General features: G+C 40.6%; 1 protein-coding gene across 2 annotated transcripts in view; it reads right to left on the bottom strand.

Annotated features, from left to right (window-relative positions):
* RFTN1 (raftlin, lipid raft linker 1) overlaps positions 1-23,403 on the bottom strand; it is a 106,750-nt gene extending 83,347 nt beyond the window's left edge. The window contains exons 1-2 of one of the 2 annotated variants that reach the window (XM_079300148.1): positions 23,315-23,403; positions 1,733-1,888 (exon numbers count right to left, since the gene is read on the bottom strand). In XM_079300148.1, the coding sequence (XP_079156274.1) occupies positions 1,733-1,888; positions 23,315-23,381 (223 nt within the window). In that variant the 5' untranslated portion in view covers positions 23,382-23,403. Of the gene's footprint in view, positions 1-1,732; positions 1,889-11,898; positions 12,265-23,314 lie in introns of those variants that run through there. The other variant, XM_079300149.1, reaches the window with a different exon arrangement.
* Between the last annotated feature and the right edge of the window lie 610 nt (positions 23,404-24,013).

The following is a 24,013-nucleotide window of genomic DNA, read 5'->3' as shown; positions in this document are numbered from 1 at the left end:
GCTTCTACTAAAGTCTCTTCAAAGCCATGTCTCCTAAAATTGTATTATAACAATCTAGGATGAGTAAGAAAAACATATACAAGTATGCTTCACAACAAACCTATGCATTTAATCAGACTTGGAAAGCCTAGGTTTATTTTTTTCTCTTTACCAGACATCCTCTGTGCCTGAGGCAAGCCACACTGCTACCACAAGTACTGATTATTCCTCCACAGACTGCCAAAGATGAGACTTCATGAGAGAACAGGAGAATGCACATGCTAAAGTTTGAGAGACACTCAAACAGAACAGTGATGAACATTCCAGAAAAGCCCAGAGAAGCGTGCCCTCAATATTAATTCATTTTTGCTAATGACACAACTTGCAATACATCTCAGTAAAAGCTGTCACACTATCAAAGGACATAAATAGTTCACTTTGAAATAAAAACACATAAATGTCGAAACAACTGCAATACATAAACATGAAAAAAATTCCTCTACCATTTGCTTGGTGCTCTCAATAACAGCAGTGCATCCCAATTAGTGTATCAAACAGCATAAGAGAACACAAATATAGAAGACAGGCACTCAAAATCTGGAAAGACAAAATTTCTCAACTCTCACAACTGTCTACAAGGGCACAGTCCTGTCTAATCACCTACTCTAAACCTCCACCTTTTTCAAACAGCAGGTTTTAAGATCCAACAAGTTCCCACTACTCTGGGCTGACACCCTGAGCTGCACGAGGCATCTCATCAAGTGAAACACCAGCAGCTCTTTGTCTCACACCACGAGAGACTCATGGCTCCAGCTTCTCCTTTGACCTGACTTGCAACACATGAGAAATCGCAGCACACTGCAGGGCAAGAGCACAGAGGCTCTTCCTGGCATCCTGCCTGCCAGCTCTAGCTGATTTTGGTACCATGTTGTTTTATATATAGCAAGAAGCAGGTCCCAGCCTTCTGCTCAAGCTTCAGATTTCCAAATGGTGTGAGGAGTAATTGCTTGTAGAACAGGCTAATTCTGAAGTGAAAGAGGGCACAGGCAATGGTGTGAGCAATACTGACAGAGATGCCTGACGTCAAGCGGCAAGGAAAAAAACTGAGTATCTATGGATTGTAACAAGAATTAAAGCAAGACTATTTCAGGCTGAAGGAAAAAAAAGCAAGGTAAAAATTGCATGTGATTGGTTCTTCACTCCTTTGATGTTTTAGGTCTTTAGTGTCTCCCACTATCCTGTTTCCACCTACATGGGTGCACCTGTAAGTACCTATAACCGTGTAGGAGTTATTTATGGCAAGTTATCAAAACTGAAGACACTAACTTCAGCTTCTCAAAATACCCCTCACAGAGCCCAGGCAGTACAAGGAGAGCAAGGAAAATGAGCAGTAAAGTACATAACCTTGCAGACCTGAGTTACTTCACCATATGAAAATTGGATAAAATGCAAATTAAGGAAGCAAACATCCACATCAGAGTAAAAAAATAAAAAAATCCAAGAAAATAAATAAAAGGGGAAGGGTATAAGAACGTATAATCTATAACCTGTAACTAGCTGTAAAGCTAAAAAATTCACACAAAATTCTCACTAACATCTCTGCATGGAAGCATTATGACTGAAGAGAAGGCATTTACTTAAAGAAACTTAAGATGTTATAAGAACTTAACTACTATTCAAAAAACATTATGGACCAATTAATACACTTACTTAATAGAAAACAAAATCTAAAGGAAAAAAAATATGTACTTACTATTATTTAGTGTTGTGAAGTCCAAGAATCGATATTCATAGCAAACATCTATCTTGGTTTCTACCTGGGGCCTCTTCAAAGTTGAATAGATATTACCAGGTCGTTTTTCATCATGCTTCTCCAATTTGTTCAATCCACAACCCATTTCAGCAGTTCCTGATACAAAGAAGTAGGGAAAAGGAAAAATGCATAAACATGATTGACCTTGGGATTTTTTCTCTTCTGGATTCATGCCCCACACTAATACATTAGGGGGATTTTAGATTTTTAAATACAAGCTGACTACAAACTACATAAAATTGCAAAATTAAATAAATCCTAGACAGTAACTTAAGTATATACTACTCATATCTACCCTCAGGCATACTATTATTTTATTGGAAAATTGACAGTTTAATGCATGTATTTTGCACATTTCAAATGTATTCAATGGTATACTCTGGAAGACACATATTCCATTATAAAAAACAGCTGAAAATGCAAAATAACTTGCTAATATTAAGGTTGTTCACAAGTAACAATTTCTATATATGCAGTTACTAAGAGAGCACCTATTATTAATTTTTACACAGATCTCTGTAATATTCAAATTAATATCTATAAATACATTTACAAAATAACCTCACTTCCTCCCACCTCAATTTTTCAGAAAATAATGGCACATTACAAATCTGTCTTCAAAACTGAAGAGGCACCTGGCCACAGAACTGCATTAGATAAATCTAGTTCTCTTTAATAAGCTGCCAGCCCACAACATTTTAAAGGATTATTCCTGACAACCGTTCCTGCTACACATTAAGTGCTTCTCAATATCCTGCACATTATAGCTTATCTGAGTATGAAAGAATGGAGGAATTACTTGGTGAAAATATCCAGATGATCCAAACCCTCTAATTCCTCTCAACAATACCAGTGGGGCTCAGGCAAATTATTTCAACCAGCAGCAAGTACAAAAACCACAAATATAAAGACAGACCAGGTAGGTACCTGAAGTTTTTCACTGCAACCCACCCAACATCCTGCCTCCAACTACACAGAGAAATTCATGCTCTGAGGGAGGGAAATGTAGAGTAAACACTCAGTAACAAAGAGTGGCTTCCACAGGCCACCCCAGACACCTAAGGGCATGGGATCCAATCAGTGTAAACACACAGCATGGAGCATCAGGAAGGTCAGTGTCACAGCCTTCCTGCAAGCTCTGACACACAGCAGTGAGCACCTGAGAAGGTTCAGCCACAGATCAGGGCTGCCAGTACCTTGCAGTTTATAAACCTAAAGCAGAGAATGAAAACCTTGTTCAGATTCACCATCTCCAAAGAGCTGCTCGTAAGCTTATGCCACAGCTCCATCCCCCAAGAGCTTAGAAAGTTAGTCAAATACAAAGTCCCAATGTATTTGGAAACTACTTGCAGAAAATTACCTGCATTTATTTACACTGTGCTTTAGCTTTTATAAATTTTATCCCTCCCTCATACTTCCTTGCAAAATCATTCTTGTTAATAGTTACCAAATCCCTTGCTGTATTTTGCTATGATGAATGCATTCAAGTCCTTTTCTGCCATTTCCTAGACAGGATCTCTGCTCTGCTCCCTTCATCACCCCACTCACTCTCATTTGCATCACTGTTCTCATTTCTCTACATGAACACAGGTGGCCATATGCTCAAAATGAGATCTTAACAAGGCTTATGAAAATAAAATCCACACTTCCCTGTCTCTACTGCAAATAATACACCTACTGCACCTAAAATCATCATTCACAGCTGAATCATCACATTCACAGTTTACCGTCAACTTCCTAGCAGACAAAGAACCTATTTCTCCTTATTTTTATCCAACACAACTAACTGAGAAGTTTTCAACTCATCCCTAATAACTTTGCTCTATTCCTTGGTGCTTCTACTGCTCAGTAATAGCCTCACCCCATTCTCCAGCACCCTTGGAAGAAGGAGCTGGAAGTCCTTCTGGGCTCAACAATACCACCCACCTTCTTATCATGTGCTAAGTCCATAAATGCACACCCACATTTTCCTGCAAAGTCCCTACTAAACAGATGAAAATAGTATCAACAACACATCAAACTTGAAAAAAGTAACATAGTCAATATTTCATCACACAGAACCTGGAAGCAGAAAAAACATTTGCTATAAAGACCTCTAGTACTGAGAAAAAAAGGATGATGTGTCATTTGTACTCCTAAAATTCCAACATTTGGTGGATTCATTCAGCAGAAAACAACCTTCCATGATTATTCTGAAAGAAAGGTAAAAAAGCACTTTAACAATGATACCAAGGTTTGCAGACTCAATTCTTTTTTCATTTGAAATTTAAGGTTAAAAACCCTCATAATCTTTTTATGTTCCCAAAGTGACAATTTCCATCTTTCATTTTTTTGTAATGACAACTATTACCATTAAAGGATTATTCTTTCATATATACAGCAGTTTCTTCTTTTGCCTGTGCAATATTATTTGCTTCAGTCTAAAATGTTATTTATTTTAATACATAAACATGTGTTGCATATTAATGAGCCTAACAAGAAACTAGGTATTTTTCCATGAGCTATAATGGAACACATCTAGCAGTATACTTGTGCTAGTGATGAATTAAGATAGCAGTAAGTGTTAGCAAGTGTACTGAATTTCCTGTTTCAGGGATGGCCCAGTAATTCTTACACATCATAAGCACAAAGCATTTCATAAGGGAAAGAATTCCATTTCAGAGGTCATTCTGCTGCAGTGCCTGCAACCTTTAGTTATACAAAAAGTCTGAAATCCACAGGACACTTAGACAGTGATGGCTGCAGAAGGAGGCCTTGGGGACTCCGCATTTCACATTGCATTCTTTCCCAAACTGGGGTGAAAGTGCTAAAAAACAAAAGCCTGTGCTTCCAGCAGCAGCCAGACACTCTGATGTGCCTGTCCAGCAACATTTTCTCAGCCTTTTGGAGAAAAATTCCTCCACCCTCACTACCCATGAGAGCAATGACCTTTGCAAACAGAGGCAATCTACAAGTCATTCAGCATGAACTACCCGCCCACTTGGGAATGGACTGAAAACACGCTTTTTTTGTTATTAATTCCCTGAGTGACTGCTTCCTAAAAGACTGATTTTCACCTTTCTGCTGTTTAGCTACAACTTCAAACAGTATCCTTGAGCATAAAGGCTTCCTCACATTTCACTAAGTATAGGTAGTTATTTAAAGCACGCATATAAAAAAGGATGATGAAAAAAGACGCTTTCACTTGAAAAATATGAGGGATCAGGCGACAAAAATTAAGTTTCACAACATCACAATCTTTTGCACTGTAATTATAATAGAAGTGCTAGAGCAGTAGAAAACAAATCTTTAAAAATAAAGTTCTACTTTAACAGAGGAATCTCAGTATGAAAACAATTTCAGGTAGGAATTCTTAAAAGTTTTCTCAAATATACTGATGATGTGTCAAGTCATCACTCAATCACCAAATTCTGCTCAATGTTATCCCACAAATGTCCTTCTGGGACAGCTTGCTTTATAACCTTTCCAAGACTTTAAACAACAGTTATTACCTTCTTCCTTTCATTCACAGCAAAGTTAGTGCTGTTCAGAGTCTTCCCACCATCATCTGAAAGTATCTCCTTTTCATTTACAAATCTACTTGCAAACAGGACATTATTCACCTTCTTAATTTTCTACATGGCAGTCATCAAAGAGTGCTGTAAGAAATGTTCATCACTGATGCATTCGATGTAATCTAAACCCATTTAGAAAAATTAGCATATTTTCAGAAGATGTATTACTTTGCTATAAGACATGCTTAAGGCTACTTTACTACATAGATTTATCCTGGCTTTCTATACTTGCATGTGAATTCCACTTTTATTAATATTAAACTAGAATAATATCACTAATATTCACTTTTTAGTAAATTGAAAAACAATCCTTAAAAGACACTGCCAAATATTAAAATTATTTTTGCTCTGCAGTAGGTTCTAAGACAAACATTTTCTTTTTCATTAATGCAGAAATTAATTATCTACTCAGAAGCCCTATACTTAGAAAAAAACCTTGAAAATGTAGCATTTAATGAAGAACATTAGCCCCTAAAATTATGATTTAGCTATGGGCTTTTACAGTTACACATGCCAGAAAAACTAATTCTGTCCACAAACTCACTTAGATTGCAAATTAATCTTACACGTGCTCTATGATCTTGTTGATCTCAAACTGTTCATGTGTTCAGACACGTGATGATAAAACTAGAACTGAAACCCAAATCTCACAACAGATTGGGTTTTTTAGTCTACAATTCACTTCAGTTCTGCAAAGCATCAAGAATAGAAGGTATGCTGAGTTGCAGAACAACAGCAAAGCCTAGAAAATTAATTCCTTAGTTTCCCTTGTGAAGGACAGCAAAGGCCTTCACTGGTAGGAAAGGAGCAGCTTGCTTCTGCAAACTGAATGCAAAATTTAACCCAGGATTTGTAGATCCCAAATACATCCAATTCACAAGCAGCAGAATAAACCTCTTGCTGCCCCCAGTACTATCCTGCATTGTGTACTTTAGCAGCAGAGGAGCTCTGGGGAGCCACTGGAGGAAGAGGACAGAAACACATCCCAGCATGTCAAATTCCTGCCCCTGAATGCTCCTTCCCAATGCAAGTGTTATTGAAATCAGTACCATCCTTTGCCACAAAAAAAAGTAAAAAAATTACAACAAATTGTAGTGAGCAAGAGAAAAAAAAGTCATCAGTATTTCCCCTTTTAATCACCTCTGTGATCCACGAAAATGAATATATCACAGGAATTTTTACAGCTCTTTTAGAGATGTGTAGAGTTCTCAGCTGATGATCTCTGAACTTCAGCTTTGCTAATATACATACCCTTCTTATAGATTGAATCTGCTTTCTCACATTGTTAGTGTGTGTTCAAAATAGATGAAATACAACAAGTTCAGAATTAGCAAAGAAAAAGGATAAAATAATGCTATGCACCTAACAACTTATTTTCTTGTTAACAGTGATTCAGACCCCAGGATCCTTTTCAGAAGGAAAAGAGCACAAAGAAAAGGGAAAAGAAAAAAACCCTTGCCTTCTATCTGATTTTCTTTTGGGGGTATATTGGGGAACAAATGAGGCTAATTTTCTGATTTATTGATCCATCCTTTCATGAAACTCCCTAACAATCTATCTCCAAGGAATAATAATGAAAATTACTCTAAATGTAACAGAACCACATGGCTAATGGAAGCTTGAATAGATTACCAGAATAAGTAATTTAAGGGATGCTTATCAAATAAGTACATATTGGCTAAATAGTTTATTTCAACTAATCAATGCACAATGTCAATGACTACTTAGAGGGATGACTTGAAAATAATTCCAAAACAATTCTTTTAAATACTTATAATCTTAGATTCAACTGCTAAGTATATAGCATTAGACTGAATATTCTAGAAAATGTGCAAGTGAAATACACTACCAGCTGAAATAGGAACAAGGTAATTTTTGTACTTACAATGGCATACAAGAAAAACGTGCTATATGGAAAATTAATGCTTGTCAGCTTGTTTTTAAGCAAAATTAGTGAGAACAAGCTTGCTTGCATTAACATATTTAAAGCATTTATGGGCCAGGACTAGTGAACCTATTTTTTTAAGCTTATCATGCACTAATTTATTTTTTAAAATACATATCCTAGATTACTGCTAATGTTCTTTTCACAAAATATAGAATATAGTATTCTTACTAATGAACACAGCAGCTGGAAAACAAGATAACTGCAATGTATTAATAGGCTTTCTCTCTTGATTTTGGTTAAGACCCTTCATTCTTCCTTCCATGGGTAATACTTAGGTACCTCACAGGGATGCTGGAAGGCATTTACAAATAATTGCAGGACTTCACATTTGCTGTGCAGTAATGAGACACGCTTATTTTCTTAAACCCTCACTCTTGCCATCCTGACCTTTCCATTTTCAAAATAATAAGCACTTCATGCTCACTTCACCAGTTCACTTGCTGGCATGTGGTCACTTAATTCTTGCATCCTTCCCAGTCTACAAAACACCAGAGTGTTTAGTTCCCCACTCAGCTCTAAACAAACCCTGAGAGTGCTTGCAAATTATAGTCGTGTCCCTTTCCTAGCCTAGTTTAAGCAATGAACCAGAGGAGGAATAACAAGGCAAAAAAACCAGCATAACCAAGGCAGAGAATTAAAAACACCAGACCTGACAAACTGGGTGTACAGGTAAACAAAGAAAGCAGAATAGGATGCTAAGAATGATCCTTTGTCAGTTCCCAGAAAACAGCCATGCTCCTGACTTCTCCTCATTTTTCCCACCATGGGATACAGGTTTTTTTGTGAGATTGCACCATCTAAGAGGGAAATTCCTTATTAAGAGAGACCCATTTAGTCTTTTTTTTTTTTCAACAGTATTACCATCCAGGAAGATATGTAAGCATATATTCAATAAATACTGTAATAATTTTTATTTGTAAGGAAGGATCTATGCTTAAGTAACTAGTTTTCCAAACAATTTGAAACATTTGGAAAAACTTACAAATATAAAGAACAATTACCATAAATCAGTCCCATCTATTGTCAGATGTTACAGCTGACCAATTTTTTTTCACCACATACTTACGAATTTGACCAGTGCTGTCAGGATTTTAGACTTGAGGCTGATAACTAAATCTCAGCTTATAGGAAGGTTGGTGAAAGAATAATCCCAGATTTATCCCTTATGATTGATTTGATTTAAATTAAACTGCCGAGCAACCCAAGTAAATCTTCAAGTAAGGTTTTCAATTTCAAAGAGCAAATCTCAAAAACTAAGGAATTCATTAGTGAGATGAACAGGAATGAGCAATCGGAGGATGTAAGCACAGGGGAGGTCTGGAACATGTTTAAACTACAATATGAGTATCTGCAGAACTTGGAACCCAAGGAAGTGACAAGAGAATTCATAAGAAGGTTTCCAGACACAGTGAGATGAATTACCTAATAAAGAAGGAAATGTAGAATAAGCAGAGAGCTTAAGGGACAGGAACAAAGTTCAGCAGAGGAACAGTCTCGGATCAAGAAACACCAGCATAAAATGAAATGTGCCAGAAGCCAAGGCAAGTTGGAGAAGCCAAAGATACCACAACTCAACAGAAGCAGAACACAAATCAGGACTAATCTGGATTCATACCAAGAACTCTGGAAGACCTGTCATAATGAATTGCAGCTCCAATCGCTAGAATTAAAAACCAAACTATTCTTTAGGTTTGGTACTGTCTCCCAGGGAGACAAGAAAATGTACTGACTACAGAAAAAAAAACCCAGAGAAAAACATAATTTGACCAATTAAGTCAATTGCTAGTCTAGCTTTGTGTTTCTAAGCGTAAGGAAGAAAGCAAAGCAATACACAGACAGCTATGATACAGATTCAGAAAGTTAGAACAGACTACCCTGACAGGCCTTGTAAACACAAGTCACAAAAAAAGCACAGCACCAGCATGCAGCATGTCAAATAACACAGCAGCATGATAATGTGATTTCAACAAACTCTTATTAGGTGCAATTGTTCTCATTGCAGTGTTCACATCACTGATTTGGGCTTGGCTCTGCTGCCCTGCATAACACACTTACTTTGCTCTGTGCTGTCCCTGGGTCTGCAAGTCACCAGGCCACCTCTGTGGGCTCCCTGCCACCAGCCACACTTAAACCCCTCTAGGGAAACAGAGCTGGTTTGTGTGGGTGGGCACATGAGCAACAGGGTGGGAGGAAGAGGAGCAAACAGGATCAGAGAGAACTGCTGGAGGATTAAGGTGGGCACTGTGCTAGGGCTGGGGAGCAGTGTGAGGAACAGTAGGTTGGTGGGACAGCCTTGCTTCCCACACCTCCCACATCACCCTGCAACACTCATCCAAAATATTTAATACTTGGTGATACCACGATGCTGTCTTTCAGTAAAGAAAAAGATTCAGATAATAGCACATCTTTCTACAAAATATTCCCAGGCAGTGTATTTTTGGTCAGGATAAGGAAGTGTTAATGTCACTGAATAATGCACAGGTAACATTTATGCCAAAATACCATGTGCAAACGTTCCTGCAAGTTGCCTCCATATGACAACAGGAGACTACCAGGATGCTAAGACAGAGAATTACTATCAAGAACATCAAGAGAAACCACAGCAGCTTAGAAAATAAAGACTGAATTAACCTGACAGAAGCATGCACAGGAATGTTAATATATGAATCCAACTCTCTTTTAAAGTTAATGCCACACCACTCTGAACTCACAGAAAACTGGCATGAGAAACAGATGCATATTGCAATGTATGCACAGCTGCTTAATGACAGTGAGTAAAACCATGATAAAACACAAAACCACAGACTTGACAGTCCTATGTTTACTGTCTTTTGCCAGCTTGCCTTGGAGTAGAACCCCAGCCATCTGATGAAGGCAAAAAGTAAAGTAGATCCCTAGTGCCAGGTGTGAAGCTGTGGGATCTCACATTAACATTTGGGATGGAATAATGGTTACATTAATATTTTTTACTTACTTCAAGGAGAGACTTCATCAACTTTGATTTCTATTCTTCACAAGTCTGTAACCCCTGCTTTTCCACCACAGAGTCTAAGGCCAGTTCATTATACCCAATATGGTATTTGTGTTTCCCAGTACCACAGCTCAGAACTCCCTTAGGTATTTAATCACAGCTGTAGATACTCATTTCATGCTTCATTCTCAGACCGGGGAATGCCAACATTCAAGAGGTGGAAAGCCCCTTGTCTAATGTAACTTACTTGAGGTTAAGCTAGATTCCTAAAATAACCCTTCATTCTGAGACTTTTCTTTTTCCCTAGAAAAAACAGAAATTAAATACACATATGTGACCACTAGCATTGTGAAAAAGAGGGTTATTGCCACTAACTTGTTATTCAATACCAGGACCCAAAATGAACTGCATTCATTAAAACATAAAAGTAGATGTATAAAAAGATCTCCCTTTGCAAACCAGAGGCCAGTTACATCTTGATAAGGTCATTCTCCCATAAAATAATTTTTTTTTTTTTAAGGGAATAAAAATTGAAGCACTATACAATCAGACCACGGCTTCCAAACACTGGCTGAAAACATTAAAGATTCTTTCATGTATAGTTATAGTTTTATTGTTTCAAATACAGCGTTCTCTTTAGCAGAACAGCCACCCCTACCAAGCCTCCAGCACCGCTCCCTGTCCTGCCACACCGCAGCCTCTGGTTCAGCTCCTTCGGTCCGAGCTGGGAGCGCTCTGGAGGGAAGCAAGCTCAGGCGAAATGGAGAACAAATGCTTCCCATTAATTATTTGACTAAGCTGAAAGTATCACAGAACTGTAAAGTCCATCCAACTAAATTGCCCTTTTCCAGAAAAACACAGAAAAAGAGGCTGTTGTGACAAAAATTCAATCAAAACAGAGAAAAGAGAGATGTGTTTCACACTCAGACGTACTGAACTATGATCATCCTGCCTCTTTATATTGCAAGAAAACCGTGCTCAAACAATATCAAGAACTTGAAATGCAGTAAAATTGGAAAACAGAGAGTGTAAAATCCCAGACCGCAGCCAGCCACACGATGGCACGGCACCGCCGCCCCCAGGTGCCCGGCATGAGAGGAGCGGCGCCGGGCTGGGCGCCCGCCCGGCTCCCCTCAGAGCTCCCTCCTCTGCCGCCTCTGCCTCACGCCGGCGGCGGCTGGACGCGGAAAACCGTCCCACTGTCTGGAGGCGACGGCCGGCGATGCCGCCTCCGGTCCGCCCCGGCCGCGGGCAGCCCGGCGGAGCCCGGCAGTCTCGGCACCCATGGGCTGGCAGGACGGCACCGCCCGCCAGCCCCGCCGGGCGGGCTCCGCTCCGGCCCCTCGGCAGGACCGCAGCGAGCGGACCCTCCGCAGCCGCACAGCCCGAAAGCCGGCCGGGCAGCGGGCGAGCGATGCAGTGCCCTCCCCGCGCCGGGCTCCAGCAGCCCCTCCGAAGCCGGGCACGCCGGCCAGCCCGCGCCCCGTTCCCAACTTCGGGAGCCAGGGGACCGCGCCGAGCCGGAGCCCCTGAGTGGTTTTCCCCGCTCCGGCGCGCCGACCCTGCCCAGCAGCAACCTCCTCCCGCCCCCTCCCCAAGTTTGCCCGCCGAGCCGGCGGGTGCGCGGCAGTACCTGGGGCAGGCAGCGGGCGAAGCGCAGCCCGGTGGTGCTGAAGGATGCCCGGCGGGCGGAGACGGCCGGCCCCGCTGACAGCGTTTCCTCCTCCTACTCCGGCTGTCGCCCGTGCCCGCCCGCCGCGCTCCGGGGCCGCTCCCCCCTCGGCTCCGCGACAGGGAGGTGCCGGGGCAGCGCCGCGCCGCCGCACGGCCCCGCCGCCCGGCACAAAGTTTGCGCGGCGCAGCCCGGGGCGGCGGCTCCGCTCCCGCTCAGCCCGGCCGGGGGCCGCGGCCACTTCCTCTTCCTCCGAGCGGCGGCGAGAGCCCCGCGCCCAGCCCGAGCCGCGCAGAGCCGGGGCAGCCGCGCGTCCCGCCCGCTGCAGCGGCACAGCCCAAAGGCGGATTGCTCCGCCCGCCCGCCAGGGCGGCGAGTCCCCCACGCAGCGCCCGCGCAGCCCCCACCCGGCCCCGGCCCAGCTGCCCTGTAACCCCCCTCAGCGCTGATGATACAAACAGGGAGGAGCGGCTGATACTTCGGAGCCTTGTGCGGCCTTTCAGAGGGGCCTCGATAGGTTGGGGTGTTAGGCGGAGAAGAACCACCTCAAATTCAACAGTGGCAAATGCAGGGTCCTTCACTTAGGTGGGAATAAGCCCCTGCACCAGTACAGACTGGGAGCCAACCTACTGGAAAGCAGCTCTGCAGGGGAAGACATGGGGGTCCTGGAGGGCAACAAGCTGTCCATGAGCCAGCAGTGTGCCTATGGAGCGAAGGAGGCCAAGGGAATCCTGGGATGCATCAGGAAAAGCGCGGCCAGAGGGTCGAGGGAGGTGACCCTGCCCCTCTGCTCAGCCCTGGCGGGGCCACGCCTGGAGCGCTGGGTCCAGTGCTGGGCTCCTCAGCACCAGACAGACATGGAGCTCCTGGAGCACATCCAGCACAGTTACAAAGCTGGTCAAGGGGCTGGGGAATCTTTTTGACTACAAAAGGCTGAGGGAGCTGAGCCTGTTCAGCCTCAAGAGGCAGCGGAGAGGGGAGCTCATTAATGAGTATAAAATATCTAAAGGGTGGGTGTGAAGACGATGGAGCAATGCTCTTCTTCATGATGCCAACCACTAGGACAAGAGACAATGGGCAGAAGTTGATGCACAAGAAGTTCCACCTGAATATGAGGAAGAACTTCTTTACTGTGCAAGTGACTGGGCACTGGAATAGATCGTTCAGAGAGGTTGTGGAGTCTCCCTCACTGGAGATATTCAAAAACCATCTGGACTCCATCGTGTGCCATGTGCTCTAGGATGACCCTGCTTGAGCAGAGTGGTTGGACCAGATGATCCATTGTGTCCTTTCCAATGAGCTCCAGGTTAACCGAGTTCAGCTCCATCAGCCTCTCCTTGTAGCACATATACTCCAGCCCTGGCCTTGTTGGCCCTCCACTAAGCTTGTCAACAACTTTCTTGGCACTGGATTCTGGGAGGGCAATGCCATACCTGGACACAGTATGTTGTGCACAAAAGAGCCCTAGTGAGTGCCAAATAGCTGTGAATCATCACCTTTTTCCAAGCTACTGGTGTGCTATTATCTTTGTTGGCTATGGTCGTGCTGCCTACTAGCTTGCCCACAGCCTTTGCAACAGAGCTGTTACCCAGACAGGCAGTCCCAAGTCTAAATCTCTGCAAGGTGCCCTCCCTTCCCAGAGGCTGAATGTTCGTCCTTGTTAAATTTCAAAAAGTTCATGCTGGCTTGTTCTTGAGTTTGCCCAGTTCCTTTTGGACAGCAGCCCAGCCCTGAAGCTGCTTGATGGCACTCAGTATGCAGCCATGTGCAAACATGGCATCAGTGGATCCTATCATCTCCTCCAGATCCTTGAAAAACATGTTAAAATACAAGACAATTCCACTTGCTTCTGTCCTCCAGGGAAAGTGCAACCCATTAAACTGCAACTGTCTGACCCCAGCTATGCAATGAGCTTTTAACCTACTCAGACTACAGAGTCCTAAGCACAAACAACAATAGCACAAGAGCCAGTGCTTAGCACCTTACTAAAGTTGCCATGGCATCAGCTACCATCCCCATGCCTGCAAATGCCTACATTTTATCAAAGGTGGCAAACATTTGTTAAGGCTTGATGGCACAGAGAGCAGATGCTCTCAAGGCATCAGTCAGATCTTCCCAGCACCCTCAGACACAGCCCAGAACCCAACCCCAGGCCAGACTTGTCCAGGTCAAGTTCTCAGAAAAATCCCTGTCTTGTTTCTCATCCATTGATGGTAGCTCTTTGCTTGCCCAATCTTGCCTCCAAGCACACAGTTCAGCTCACTGAGGCAAAGGCAGCTCGGAGTACATCAGCCTTACTTGTGCTCACATTCAACAGCACTTTGTGGGTTCCTTGTCCAGCCCCTTACTGTTAACAGGGCTTCTTGAGAGCAACATGAGATTCCACAAGCCATTGTGTGTCTACACCCATCTCTACACACTTCGATATTTCTGTAACTCCTTCACTATAACCTGTTCATGCTTTCACTGTGCTATTTTTACCATCAAGTTCAGTCAGGTGTTTCCCACTTAGCGTAGCTGGTATCCCAAATCATCAGCATGGTTTCCTACTTGGATGTGTCACTCTTGCATGGGAAAAGGCTCCAATAAAAATATGCCTGCTTTCCTAGGTTCCCTTCACTTTTCAAAGCTGCTTCCCATTTACCAGTTCCTCAAATAAGTCAAAGTTTGCTCTCTGAAGTCCAGAGACTTGATATCCTCACTCCCTTCAGGATCTTGAGCTCCATTGTATGATCACATAGCCAGAGTTGCCATTCTCACATTCCCAGACAATTTTTCATTGTTAGTGGACATCCATTAGTGCAACCCCCCTGGTTAGCCCATTCAGGATGTCTACCAAGAAAGCTTCCTGAACTTTGCTGGATTGCTTCCATCCCACCGTGTTACTCATCCAACTGGCAGGAAGCTTCACTCCTCTCCAAGAATCAGGATCTGTGACCCATAGATGTCACAGAGTTGCTATTTTAATCAACTTTCATCAAGAGTAGCTGGTCTGTAATCCACCACTGTCACTCTCTGTAGTCATTCCTTTGATCTTGAGTGTTCCAAGCCAGTCTGACTGTCAGTCCAAGAGCTCCATACATTCCAGCTGCTCTTTTTACAGAGGGGGCAACCCTCCCACCCTCATCTTCCTTGTCTCTCCAGAAAAACATGTATTCATCCCAAATGTAATGCTTATAAACCAAGTCTGGGCCTTTGTGTATCCCCTTCATTGTACTTCCCCTCATTAGGCCAGAAATCTGTCCAGCATCTTCTAAAGCACCTTTGACTAGTATGGAAACTGCTAAAAGTCCTTGTGCCCAGCAGGCACAAATACATTTGCTGCACCTGGTCCACTTAAGAATCTCCCCCCACTGTATAGGTGCATAAACAAAATTAAATTATGTAAAAATATATAAAGAAAGCATTACATTGGCACATTAATTCCTCCCTAAGTGCAGAATATTTCTCTACTAAATGCTGGTATTGTGATAGATGACATATATTTGAAAGTATTCCCCTCACTTTTCCCTCAAGTGCCAACAGGGAACAAAAAAATTTCTTCACTGGCCTCAAGTCCTCTTAAAGCACAACTACCACTATGAGCAAGTAGTCAGTAGCCAAAAGAGTACCATCAACACATTGAAAATGAAGAAATAAAGTTACTTTACCAGCACTAAACTATGAAACAAACACTAGCAATGCATTTTGTCTGGGAACTTTACTCACCTCCTTTTTCTATTTCCCTCTGTGTGTTTTTGTTTTATCCTCTCCATTTCTTTTAATTATACACACAGGTTTTCCTCTTTCCTTGTCCTCCATCGTTTTTCCTCCACTCATTAGTTTCTCTGGCTTTCCAACCATGTGAGAAAGCAGCATGCAGTCACATCAGGGTGCCATGTAATTGAGCTGTTTTTCTATTGCTACTGTTAAAGCATATGGGGAAGGATTGCTAAGTGTGTAGGGAGAAGTGAAAGTGCACCTTTCCCTGTATTGTAAACACATCAGGTCAGAAATGGCTCCAGAAGGAACATCCCAGCCACCAGACCTTGCCAACACCATAGAAATTGCAGATCTACACCTTAGGGATTTAATTGACAATGTCCAACAACACTAAAGACTTTTGCTGGTGCAGAATCTTCTTGGATACATAAAGGAAACGAGAACAACAACATTCCTGGATGGCTGTAGATTGTAATGAAGTAGCAGTCCTGTACAGATGAAAAGTGTTTCAAATTAGTGTTTACAACAGGTCACAAAGCACAAATGTAGACACTACCAACCATGTCTACACTGCCTACTTCACGGTCATGTATCACACATGACTGCAAACTTACAGCCATCACAGATGAGCTGTTTTGAGGCACCATTTCAGCCTGGAATTCCTCTACTGCAGCATTATATACATGACCCATTAAGACAGTCCTGCACTTTTCAGCAGAGAAAAATTGGAATTGAAAATTGGCTCCAGAAGAGTTTTCCTCTGACTACAAGAGTATATTAGAGAAGCAGCAGATGGATTACCTGAATAGGATACTTCTATTATCACCTATTTAGGTGTCCCAATAGTGAAATTCATGCAAGTTGAAACATAGCATAAAAACTAAAATTATGATGTACATCTAAACTATTCTTTTTAGATTACTATTATGAGAATTTCAGAATTCAATTCCAGTTTGTTAGTGTTCATCTATTTTTTAAAGTATGAACTTTTGACATATTTTGGAATTATTTGCCTCTTTAAGAGCCATTTTGGTAAAGACTTGTCAAGATATAATCTAGAACTTAATCTGTAACTAGTATTTCATGCAGTACTTCATTCATACAACATTCTTTCCATGAGAAATCTGATCAAATCTTGAAAAAATCCTAAACAAGCATCCCAGACATTTCAGAGTTGTGGTGAATATATATATATACACACACATCTCCCTGCAGAACAATAAACTACTGCAAAACAGTAGTTACTTGGTAATTAAACATAAAAAACTACTCTAACAACCATTTAACTACAAAAAAACTGAAGGACCTTATTGCTTTAATCAACAGTAAGACGTTGCCCCTAGACACTCCATTAGGGTGTATTAGTTTGCCCTGGGAGTTGAAAAGAGCTTTAAAATGTTTTTATTTCTGGGTCTAGTCAGTGCAATCTCTCTGGTAAGTCCACACATTTAGCTGTGCAGAGCTCTACAACCTTCTGTACCACAAGCAGGAGTAATCATGTTTTCTATTTGCACTTCATAGTCCTGGGTGCTGCTGAGTAAGGCAAATTCAGTGTAGGTGTGAATTGCTACTGGTGGGATATTGAAGAATTCTGCCTGGCCAAATATCCTATGTTTATTTTGGCCTTGGCAAAGAAGATTACATATCATGAAAAGCAGCATGAAATCACATGCACAGCATTTCTGTGTTGTGCAAGGTGGTTCTAGTTATGCCACTAGAAAACTCCTTCCCTTCACTATTCCAAGCACTGTTAGAACAAGTAACTGGGAAAGATCCACACTGGTGTAAGTAATTTATTTTTTTCACATGACAGTGCAATGCAGTTGTTGTTATTTTTACTACAAGCTTGAACTCCAACATTAAAGGTAAGCACATCCCATTTTTCTAGTTTTCACACTTGTATGAAAAAGACTTAAAGCTCATTTATAATAAAACTTGTTTTTTCTGTCAAAAAGCAACAGACACCTGCAACATCACATTGAACAGGATTTGGCAAAACTTAAGTTACTTCTGACTGACTACTGTTAATTAGAGATACCAAAATACTAGCAAAGAAAAATATTTTGTCTATCACTCTGCAAAAGCATGTTTGAGATTTACTGGTTTTTTTATTGACAAGACAAAATATGAAAGAAAATGCAAAATCAGAAAAACTAGGTTCCATTTGAGGTAAACAAGTAATTTAGCATGTTTTCCCCATTTAATGCAACTATTAGTTTTAGATCACCAGTGCAAACTGCTATGGAGCATCTTAATTACTCAATGATCAGTCTTTTTCTAATTTGCTGAGAAACCACATTTTTGATTCCCAATTTGTATTTGGGTTCTGTAGTAGAAAGTACCTCTGTCTTACCAATTCTAACTACATCATTCCCTTGTACTCATTTCCATTTCCTCCTCAATTGATACAAATTGGTATGATTTGTAGAGAAAACCATTCCTTCAGTGTTGCACAATTCCTTAGTGCCAAACAGGCTGCCACCTGGTAGCTCCAGGAAAGGATCTGTAACTGTCTGGTCCTAGTCTGGTTCTGATTTGTTTTTCCAAGACTCTTGCACTCTCAAGATATTGAATATCTTGTAGCTTTCAACATTTGAGTCTTCAACAGACTGAAGCATTCCAGACACAGAGGTGATGATAAGCTTGAGTGGGAATTTAAAATTTCAGTTTTTGATGAACTCTTTTCTTATGGCAAAGAAGTAATGACATTGGGTGTTATTCAGAACTAAGCTACAGCTTCTCAGAAATACCAGGAAAACTGCTTCCCAATCTGAAGAAGTCAGACAGACTAGAAAGCTCTGGAGAAGTCAGATCTATACTGCTGCTGAAGAGAGAATCACACCAATCCCCAGCTGCTAATGGTGATGGTGGTGCAATCCTTTCTGTCCCAGCAGCACACAGTCTGACCCTTGCTTAGAAGCAGCAGCTACTTTTGCCTTTCCAGGGCTCCACAGCAGGGAGGCAGCCTGCAACTCTCACAATTGTGAGACTGGCTCACAATTTTAGCCCAATTAGTTATTGGGCTAAAATAGCTCACATTTTATTTCCCAAGGAGACTTAACTTGAACACAAGTCCTACCACTACAGCATTTTAATGGTGCAAGGCAATTAAAATATATATATTATTATTATTATTAAAGTGCTTCCATTGTTCATTTGAAAGCAGCTACTAGAGAGCTGCAGAGGCTAGATGCAATTAATAATCAGTTTTCTTCTTGGAAGCTCTGAAAGCTGCTTTCTTGAAACCTAAAATGCATTTATGGACATAAATTTCTGAAGACTATACATAGTTATATTACATTGTGTGGATGTAATTTTTTATATCATCATTACTGACAAGATACGCCTCTGTAGGAGCAAGAGGAAAATTATGGCTACATTTAAGAATTGCTGACAATTTATTTAATTAATCCTTATTTATTTTGCCTTTCTTGAATGTTTTAGTACACATCTGACAGATAACAGATTTCACATTCTCATCTCATTAATAATTTTGGTTAAATCCAAGCTGTAGAAGAATCTTCAGAAAGAGACATGCCCCCAAATGGCTGCATATAGAAGACCATTGTCCAGAGAGAGAGAGATTTATTGCTCTATCAAGTTGGCACTAAAGCTGCCCCTGCTCAATGTGATGAGAAGGGTGGGCAAATTCTCCTTGTCAGAACGGCCACTCTATCAAGCATGAGAGAAACTATGACCTGTTCAGATAACAGAACACAAACTGTTTCTCTTGCTCCAAAAACCTGCAAGTGAAAGCCCTCTACAAAAAGACAGCTAATTAAAAGCCAGTCCAGAAGGCTAAGACTTCTGTTAACAGGAAACACTAAACCACTGAAGAAGCTGGAGTATGTGCCTTTTCCTTTCTCTGGATATCTAGATTAAGCACTACTTAATACAAACAATAAGAAATTAGATACATACTCATAGATATTTCTGAATATTCCAGTAGTTTAACAGAGCATTGTGAACAAATCACTGCATTTTCCCCTTCCTCCATTGCATTAAAAGCTAAATCAAATATAAAGGAGAGTAATTCTTAGAATTTCCCAAGTTGTAAATTTCTACCTACCAGCTACCTGGTGCCTAACTGTACTAATGAGGTCAGCTGAAATTCTTATTTGAGAGATTTCACTAATATGAAAAAGGCCTAGACGACCAGTCACTTTAAATAATGCAAAAATTAATGCAATTTTTACTAACTGTTAAATAGTCTATTACCTTTCTAGTAGACAGATAGATAAGATACACTCCAGAAAAGTAGTACTCCATGATTTTCATAGAATCATGGAATATCCTGAGTTGGAAAGAAACTACTAGGGTAATCAAAGTCCAACTTCTGGCACTGCACAGGAGAGGCCCAAGAATCACACCATGTGCCTGAGAGTGTTGTCCAAACTTCTTGAACTCAGACAAGCCTTGGTACTGTGACCATTTCTCTGGGAAGCCTGTTCCAGTGCCAAATCACCCTTTGAGTGAAGAACCTTTTCCAACCTAAACCTCCTCTGACTCAGTCTCATGCCATACCCTCAGGTCTTGTCACTGTCATCAGAGAGAAGAAATCAGGGCCTGCATCTTCACTTCCCCTCCTGAGGAAGTTGTAGATGGGTATTCTCAGCAGCCCAGCTGTTCCAGTGGCACAAATAGTGACTAGACAAGGCAAAACACAATAATGGGTCACTATCTTACAGTTCTGAACACTTGATTCTACCCTGATTGGTAATAACTCATGGGAAGAGTTTGCTTCATTACCATCTGAAAAAACTCTTCTTAGATCCAGTCCTAGGAAATTTAATACCTAATGAAACAATCTGAAAAATTAATGAAAAAATTATAATGAATTAATCCCTTCTGCAAACTTAGTATCTCACAGAAGTTGCACACAAACTGTGTATTCTGAAGCCAAAAATTATTTAAACTGTGCTTCACCCTCCACAGTAAAATCTTTTCAGATCTCTTTGTGCAACTGAACCAGGTATAGCTAATAAGATAACATATGGCAAGATAGAATATGAATATGAGTAAGGACCATAATCTAACCTATACTCCTAAGAAGCAGGGTAAATAATAAGTACTAAGGAGCACTTTCTATTCTAGATCCGACTAGAAATAACAGTGCAGCACAGAAAAGCCTGCTCTGAAGAGACTCAATTATCAAGAGAAAAACATAAGCAGAGTATCTATGGATTACTTTCAGATTTTGAAAACTGTAAAGTCATACCAATCTAGGCAGTTCCATTAGGAAAGTGATTTCAGCATGCAGAACTTTATGACATCAAAGACAGAAAGCCAATGGTGATGAAAAGAAGCTGCTTGAACATATGATGAATTAAAGCGAGTGGCATTCAAACAAGACAAATGTGGACTCTGTATTTATCAGCATTTACATACAGACACAAAACAAACCTGTGCACTTATACTAATAAACAAATACTTCAGTTGACTAAGTTGCTGTAACTGCAATGGTTGGTATTTGCTGCACCATTTTAGTTTTCTGGAGTGGTAAGGTGAAAAAACGTGCTGCAAGTCTTTAGAAACCTTACTTTGTCATGCAGTGCACTTGGCAAACAGTGAAAAACAAAACCATAAAGTTTCATCTTTGACCTTACAGTTATAAGTATATATATTTAAAGTATGTCCTTATTGTGACAGGTAAAAAATACAGCAAGAAAACACTAATGGCATTTGTGACTAGTCACAGCAATGCATTTTCTCCACCTTCTCTTTTTCACTAGGTATGAAGCGCAGCACAAAGGTTGAAAGAGCAGTTAATAAGATTTCTAAAATGTAATATCAAAAAAATCAAGTTAGCAAACTTCAGTTTCCTAAGAGGCCAAAGAAATGGAAGTTTAACTCTCCATGTTACTTAATTCAGACTAAAGTAAAATAAACTTTGCTGTTGTATGAGGAAAAATAGAGATTCTTTTACACATAGCCTTGCCAGGGGCACTTCATGGGCATGTTGGCCAATTCTCTTAACTGCCCCTGCCCTTAACCTAAGATAGAACTCTGTTTCAAATTAAGTTTGAGACATCTGCTTTCCATCTGAAAAGCATTCTTTCCAAAATAACTAACACTACTATAATACAACTATTTCATTCTTAGCTTGTACATATGTGAGGGAACAGACAAGAAACATGAAATTCATAGTTTCTGAAGCTGCACATTACAAGCCAAGCAGGTTGGTTTGAGGTAATACATCACCTCCTACCAAAACACATACCCTGTGATTTGGATTGAGACCACTCTAGTAGCTTGTAGCAGGATCTGTCACCAAAACTCAACTTCAGGACACAATCAGTCATCATTAGCTACAAATGTCCCCTACATTTGTTACAAAAAAATCTTTTTCAGGCAGTATTTCAGCAGATATACTAAAATCTTCCTGTCTTGTCCTGTGGCCTAAGGAGCTCTTCTAATTCTGCATAGAGGATATTTTTGAGTGCTTAGGCAGCTTGTACACAGAACTTGAAACTATCATATTCACAACAAACAGAGTACTTCTGGAGACCTGCAGGTATAAAGACATAATATTACTAACTACTGCATTCTATTTAGGCAGTTCCATCACAGGACTGGGTTTTCCTATACAGAATTTAAGCTCTTTTCAGAAAACTGAGTGGAAAACCTGTCAAATAATCCTAATGGTCTATGAAAGAAGTCAGTTTCATCTTTTGATTTCTTTTTTAAAGTAACAGGATTGTTACAATTTCATGGATTGTTATTTAGGTTAAAGCTTTAATTCTTAAAGGCAAGGATGAAAACATATTGGACTGGTGTAGCAAATATAACCCTTTATTTATAAAAGCATTTATGACATTGTGGCAAAATACTCTAGTACAGCCTACCTTGATACTCTCTTCAATATATATCAAAAGGAAGAATAAAAGATGAAAACCTCAGACACAAGCTACTAGAAACCAAGCTATGTTCTCAAGGATCTATTTTTTGCCTTTTTCCCTCTTCCATTTACAGATAGTTTTCCAATAATGACATATAGTACTGAACTAGGCAAACCTTGATCTGGATACATAGATTAGCTCTTAACTAAGACTGTTTAAGAGTCTCTATCAAATGTAAGAACTCAGCAAAATAATATTTCATTATTTTTTCTTTAGTAGTGCTTCTGTGATAAAATAAACAAATACGTAAGTGAACCCTCTTTTTTCTTATTCTATTAACTGTTGGTTTCATAATACCCTTTCATAAAGTGTCATTTATATTGGAAAATGTCATCCAAGAAAGCAAACATTTCATAGAGCTCATAGTTCCCTAGGGGAAGAAGACATAGCAACTGAAAATTAAGTTATCCACAATTTCTGCTGGATAACCGCTTCCCCTCCTCCAACCAACCTAGAGGGATCTGGTCCTAGGAAACACTGAAAACAGCAGGTAACAGCAAGCATTGGTAGCAAGGGTAAACCACATATCTGAGTTCCCACCCACTGGCAATTCTGTGTTCCATTTACAAGAACAGAGAGATTAGGAATGAGCATCTAGTTTAAAGAAGTGGTCCGTGTTCTTACTCATTCAACACCACCTCTGTAAAAAAGAGAACAAAAAAGGTGAATAAATGAGTGGATTCAAAATATACAGAGTTTGGGTACCTATACAGGCTTTCCTTTTTGTTGTTTTGTATTTGTCAAATTCTTGGGATTGTAGAAAAAACTAGACTTACCTGAAAGCAGAATGGAAAACCAAAACCTTTTTTGACTTATAGTCCTTTGAAATACTGTTGAGTTCATTTAAGTATTTTATTTGTAAGCACTGTAAAATAAAGAAAGAAAATAGTCTAATGGATTTTTTCAGCTAAGGAACATATCAGTGTTTCCAGCTTCCCTGACCTGCTTCCCTACGGACAGGGCCCAGCTCTGTCCTGATGACATACTTGGAACCAGTATCAAACCTGCTCACAAACCCTGCCTTTCTTTTCCAAACCCACTACAACTCATAACACAGTTTTTGGCAATCTACAAAGCCTTCTCATTGCATTTCTTACGGCCATATTTTTAAACAAAAAAAATTAATTAACCCACAATAAGAATCACTACATTCTGCAATGGACAGCTTTTATCATAAAAAGGACAAATCGTAGTGTTCCCCAAGAGAAAGGTTTTCTAAATTACAGCATTTGGCTGGTTTCTGTTAGCTTAATGCCCCACCTGCTGGCTGACGACTAAATGACATGGTGACACTTCCCCAAGAGTCACACGCCTATTATTCTGCCACCAGCAGGTAGCTGTATGCTGTCATGGCAACTGCTACCATTCTGTGTACAAGATGGACTGCACAGCTGGGTCCAACACACTGTGAAGATTAACAGGCAGAAATAGAACCGAGATGGTTATAAACCAGACATAAGCCAGACTGATCACAC

The sequence above is a fragment of the Erithacus rubecula genome, assembly GCF_903797595.1.
Source record: "Erithacus rubecula genome assembly, chromosome: 3".
Classification (NCBI taxonomy): Eukaryota; Metazoa; Chordata; class Aves; order Passeriformes; family Muscicapidae; genus Erithacus; species Erithacus rubecula.
Note: the sequence above shows the minus strand (reverse complement) of the source record. Positions and strands in the feature narration are given on the sequence as shown.